This window comes from Clupea harengus, chromosome 22, assembly GCF_900700415.2.
Source record: "Clupea harengus chromosome 22, Ch_v2.0.2, whole genome shotgun sequence".
Classification (NCBI taxonomy): domain Eukaryota; kingdom Metazoa; phylum Chordata; class Actinopteri; order Clupeiformes; family Clupeidae; genus Clupea; species Clupea harengus.
This window is the reverse complement of record NC_045173.1, coordinates 12448736-12454735: the sequence shown is the minus strand read 5'-3', so window position 1 is coordinate 12454735 and position 6000 is coordinate 12448736. Positions and strand designations below refer to the sequence as shown.

The window sequence follows — 6000 nt, the reverse complement described above, 5'->3', positions numbered from 1 at the left end:
AAAAGTGGTGGGAAAGACACGGCGACTGTCAAAAACACACTACAGCCCCACCGGTGCTCATTCGCAGGCAGTCGCGTGGAGACCGGAGACACGGCCGACTCCAACACCTCCAACCAGCTGTGCGGTGGCAGACCAGTCAATGGCATTCATGAAGAAAAAAAAAAGAAATGAACGCCACCTCAGTGTCTGACTTCCACCATTACAGGCGTCATTACACTGTGATTTTACTGGAAGGGCATGGGGGAGGGTGAATGGGGGACATTGTCCTTGCTCATCAGACGGATGATTTGAGTGGGGAGGGAGAGAGGGAGAGAGAGAGAGAGCGAGAGAAAACACGCGAGAGAGAGAGCGAGAGTGTGAGTCTCTTGCCACACATCTGCACTCAGACACCTGCAGGTTTCTCAGTGTGTATTTGTGTATGTGCGTGTGTTTATGTCTGTCTGCATGTGCATTTGTGTGTGCGTGTTTGAATGTTTGTGTGTGTGTGTGTGTGTGTGTGTGTGTGTGTGTGTGTGTGTGTGTGTGTGTGTTGTGTGTGAAGGGGATTTAGAGAGAGAGAGAGAGAAGGATGAGAAACACAGAGAGGCCCTGTTTCTCGTCCCCTGGGCACATCCTCGGATGCCAGGCATCCGGATGCCCGTCCCGCGGTCCCAGTTCCTCCTCTCAAAGGCTTCAGAGCGGGACTTCCAGCAGCCATGCCAACAGCACTCATGACCATCCTCCCCGCATGACTCAGCCAAACCCACCAGCACACAGACAACACCAGGGTGTCCATCCTCACGTAACTATGAAAACACTACCTTTCAATGGGACATCACAATCTATTTCATCAATAGTGGGACTGGGATTTATCAGAAATCCTTCAGGGATGTACGTGTTGGAGTGGTGTGTGGTCATTTCCATTTCAACCCACATCATCCGGTTGTTTCAGTCTGTGAATGTTTTGTATGCGAGTCGTTAGTTGTAGGGAATGTAAAGTCCTAGCAAGACATTGACTGAGAGAAGCATACAATGGCAAACTGAAGGGACTCTTACCATTAACATGAGGCACTGGGTCAAGGTTAGTACAAGACAGTAAAACTTAGTTTTACGGAGTTCTAATCAAAATATAGCGTAAATCCTCAAATAAAGACCGGGATTCAATTAGAGGCCGGGCTTCAGATAGTAGCCGGGGGCGTGGTCGATACGGACAAATAAAGGCCGGGCCCCGTATGCAAGCCGGGGGTAAAAAAAAAGGTACCGGTAGCCTATTTTACTGTAGCCTACCAGCATCAGTCCAGCACAAAGCAGACATCACAATTTAATTGAATGCATTTCATAAATACATGTTCTCCTCATGTTTAATGTTGTTGGCTAATTTCATGGCTGTTTGCAATAAAAAAAGAAATGTTTCAGCCTACAAGGCGAATTTGTTATTATACAGTTACTTGCCCAAACGATAGAAGACATTCCTCCAAAATACCTCTTTTTAATGATTTTGTTGCCGTTTTGTGATTTCCGCTAAGAAAAAAATGTTCTTCAGGCTAATAGAACTTTAACGTCCCAGGTGTTGCGTAGCAACCCATTACTTGCTGACTTCAAGTTACAATGACTTTCCGCTACGTTAAATGACGGACTTCTTGTGGAATGATATGAAAGATGTGAATTAGAAACACAAAACCCGTTGCCAATGACAGCGTTGTAGGAGCCATTTGGGGTTCATGTTTTAATCTGGTTGGGACACTAGATGGCGGTCCACCTTAATTGGGCTTACACAATATAGGTGGGAAAGGTCATGCAGGTGTCAGGTGTTGCTTTACAGAGGGAGAGCGCATATAGCTTTTTGACCGCTTCATTTGTACCACCAAAGGTCTGTTACATGTGAGAAGCGGTCAAAAGGCTATATGGCTCCTACAAGCGTCATTAACTTTTCGAGGTGGTGAATATCAAGAAATTACAGACCTGCTAACGTTGGGGTGCCCCATTCAAATCAACAGAACTTTTTTGAACATTCTGAAGAGCCGTAAGAAATAAAGGCCTGCCCCTAATACAAGCCTGCCCCAAATACAAGCCGGTGCGCTGTGCAGCCTAAGTAAATAAAAGCCCCGGCTACTATTTGAGGATTTACGGTAATATGGCATAATTTATCATTTATTCTCAATATGAGCACTGCATCAAAAGGGCATGACATTTACCAATGATCCTTTAATGAGGTATTCATTACCTGTAGAAGACCTGTTGGGACTGATGATCACCATAAATGGATAGCATTATTAATATGACCATACTACTCGCTTGACCACAGAACAACTGGACCGCAGACACACTGCACTGTACTGTACTGTGGACAGTGCTGCCCAAGGTGACAGTCAGTCACATGACTACTTCTCCATTCAAGTGCCTGACCTGACGTGTGAGGGTCTCCATGGCGACAGGTCAGGTGACTCACCTATGGCACTCCTCAAAGAGCTCCTTGCAGGGTCTGTCATCCAGCCGCTCTCTGCACGCCACCACCACGTCCTGAGGTATTTCTGGAAGATGGGCTGCCGACTAGAGAGGAAGAGAGGGCAAAGGTTGGCAACCATTTTGATTCACTGACCTGACCCTCAAGTATGAAAAAAAGAGAAAGGAAGCCAAGAGATTGCAGCTTCTTTGCACTGCAATGTTTCTCTGGCACACCGTGCTCACCTCTGTGGTCACCTTCTATTAAGGAAACAATGTGACTGATGCACTATAGCATAAGCACTCTTTCTTTCATGTCTTGCGCTCGCCAAAACATGACCACAAGGGCTGCATTAGTGAGCGAAGGCCACAGATAGTGTCTCAGACGTCTCAGTAAACAGTGTTATGCTTGGGTGAACGTCTTTAAACCAAGATGTTAGTCTTACATACCAGGTCTGTTGACGTACGCTCATGATATATTATGCTTTGCATTAGGTCATTCTTGAAGAAACCAGTTTGGGTTGCATGGGTGTGTGCAAGTATGATTTATTTCTGTGCTCGTACGTGTGTGTGTGTGTGGTGTGCTGTGATCCTTACCCCATTATTAAAGTATGTGTCTAAAACCTTCAAGCCAAAGTCTCTCCTCTTCTCGTCCGGGGCAAGCTGATACAGCGCCTGCAGAGGAGGAGGCAGCAGAGCTATTAGCATCACGCTAAAAATACACACGCCGCTATTGTCTCTTTCTCCTCTTGTCTACTCATCTCTCTCTCTCTGGTCCCTTACTCCATCTCTCTGCCATGTCCATTGGTTTAAAGTCTCTCTCTCTCTCTCTCTCTCTCTTTCTCTCTCTCTCTAACTATATAGGTCAGTGGCCTTTAGGTTGATGAAAAATGGGTAGAGAAAATTAGAGATGGAACAAGGGACTGAGAGAGTGTGAGAGATAAAGAGATGAAGCCACCATGACCAGGACACAATCTCAAATGGAAACAACACGGAACAACCAGACCAAATAAGAGAAACCAAACAGAAGAGAAAGCCAATTTGACAATACAAAAGTCATGCTGTTCCATCCCCACCCAGAAGTGGACACAAGAAAACAGAGGGGGATTCTTCATATTTAAAAAAAAAAAAAAAAAAAAAGTCTCTGTTTCTTAGACCCACTGCATCTCAGGGAGGAGCAGTAGGCCTAAAGCTTATTAGTCAAGCTCCTTAATCCTTGATTTGATCTCATCAACTGCAAGGTGAAATATGCTCAACCTCTTTGTTTTGCATACTGAACACTGCAAGCTTCCCAACAAATCTGGCTGTTCGTGTTGAGTATGTGCCACTTCGTTTCACCAGACGTTGTAGATGTTGGCAAAGCCGACCACTGAGGGAGGCTACAGTGATATTAGAGAGTCTAAACATCAACAGCCTGCTCTCATCACGTCATGTGGAGTCTGCTGCATGAAAACATATAGTTTCCACTCTCCACGTACCTCAAAGTATGGATCTACACACGCATCTGTGTGTCTGTCTTTATGACTGTGAGAGAAGAGGGGGGGTGGGAGAGAGAGAGAGAGAGAGATAGGGGAGACAGAGTGAGTGAGCGAGCGAGAGAAAGAAAGACCGTCTTGAGTAATGTGTGTTTCATTAAACAAGCTCTCCTCTTTCTCAGACGATTTTATTTTCCTAGTGTGGACACCTCCAGGGGCCTCGGACTCTGACGTGGGTTTGACATAATGGAGAGCGTTTGGCCCGGGAGGGGGCTGTCCCCCTGGGCAGGGCGTGAGTGAGTACGTGTGTGTGTGTGTGTGTGTGTGTGTGTGTGTGTGTGTGTGTGTGTGTGTGTGTGTGTGTGTGTGTGTGTGTGTGTGTGTGTGTGTGAGTGTGAGTGTGAGAGAGAGAGAGCACACATGTGGAGGAGAATGAGGGAGGGGGGTTCTCTGGCAGGCTTCTGGGCCAGGGTCCAGACGCAAATCCATTTTCCTCCAGGGAACCAGTACAGGAAACGGACCCAGCAAGGGCCAGGACAGAGAGGGGAGGAGGAGGAGAAGAAGAAGGATGAAGGAGGAGAAGAAGAAGAAGAAAGAACAGTATAAAGGGAAGAGTGAGAGTGTGAGATAGAATAGGCATCATAGAAAGACTGACCAGCAGAATGCATAGAACATACTATAAACAAGAGAAAATTCAGACAAACCACTCAAGAAGGGAGGGGGAGAGAGAGAGAGAGAGAGATGAAGCTCACCACAGTATCTAGGAACTCAATGCAGCGCTTTAGCTCGAGTCTGGTGTCGCAGTATTGGCGGAACAGCAGTCTTCCTATCGGCTGCTTCTCAACCAAGCTACTGTAATCCCTTTCTGGAGGGAGACAAAGAGAAAGAGGGAGAGAAAAAAAGAACATCAGTACAATACCTCACTATATCAGGACGTTCAACAATGATTTGATTAATGGGCACTGCTTGCCATACCTACGACATTTATTAGGACTGGGTTTCAGAAGTGGTAAGACACAAACAAATCATTTGAATGCCATTAAACATAAAGGCTGAGAGAGAGAGTCAGTGGGAGTGTCCCTGAGAGCTTATACATATACACAGTTCTCCAGGTTCTCTGTGTGTGTGTGTTAAAACTGATACATATGGGAACGATGCATGGGAACCTCTACGGTGAAGTCAAACGTTGACTCCTTGTGTCAGCATATTTTTCTTGCTTTGTTTTTGAAGTGCCAGATCCTCACACTGCTAATGCAAGAAAAACACGGGGTGGGGGGGTAGGGGTTGGGGGGGTGGGGGGAGAACACACGCCGAAGCCCTGCTCTGATTACGCCACAGATAGCAGAGAGCCGCATATTTGGACTGGGTCCTCGAAACCTTCTGCTCTACCACACACGCCCTGAAGGGGTGTGAGAGCCGTCCCTAGAGTTGGTGTGCATGTATAGGAAAGCTTAGCGGTGTGAGCTGAGTGTGTGTGTGTGTGTGTGTGTGTGTGTGTGTGTGTGTGTGTGTGTGTGTGTGTGTGTGTGTGTGTGGCCCAAGATGTTATCAGCTGGTGATGGAGCACATCCTGGGTCTCCTGTCTCTTATGAGGGAAATGGGATTCAAATGGTTTACATTCGGACCGGCAGACAATGTCATTAGGGGGTGCCGGCTTCCCTCCAGCTGTCGGCTGGTCTGCAACTGTAGCTCTGGCTATGCGGAGGAGGAGGAGGAAACCAAGCTGGCTCTGTAGCCTGACCTCCGCAGAAACAGACACCGCTCACCGCTGCCCAGCGCAACACTACACTTACTTCAGACAGGAAACAGACGCCAATATCATGTGCATGAAATACCCACGAGTGCGACGCATGCAATACTTTGATACTTTTCTGAGGACGTTTTTTTAGCATGATGGCTAAGTGATATGATCTGGCTGACGATTAAACAAGCCCCCCGGAAGGAGGTGATCCGTAACGCCGGTTCCGGCACACCCTCCGCAACCGTGTTACACACAGTAAAATCACCAAACTGGCCACCCCCCTTCTACCAGTGAAGAGCAAAGGAATGTGCTCACTGGACGCCTCCCTGTATGCTACAATGCAACAAAATGGATGCAACAGAG

At 47.1% G+C, this 6000-nt stretch overlaps 1 protein-coding gene across 2 annotated transcripts in view; it reads right to left on the bottom strand.

Moving 5' to 3' along the window:
* grk4 (G protein-coupled receptor kinase 4) overlaps nucleotides 1-6000 on the bottom strand; it is a 48932-nt gene that overhangs the window by 19846 nt on the left and 23086 nt on the right. For both annotated transcript variants that reach the window (XM_031560399.2, XM_012837053.3), the window contains exons 3-5: nucleotides 4649-4761; nucleotides 3019-3096; nucleotides 2429-2529 (exon numbers count right to left, since the gene is read on the bottom strand). In XM_031560399.2, coding sequence (XP_031416259.1) covers nucleotides 2429-2529; nucleotides 3019-3096; nucleotides 4649-4761 — 292 coding nt within the window. The remainder of the gene's footprint in view (nucleotides 1-2428; nucleotides 2530-3018; nucleotides 3097-4648; nucleotides 4762-6000) is intronic.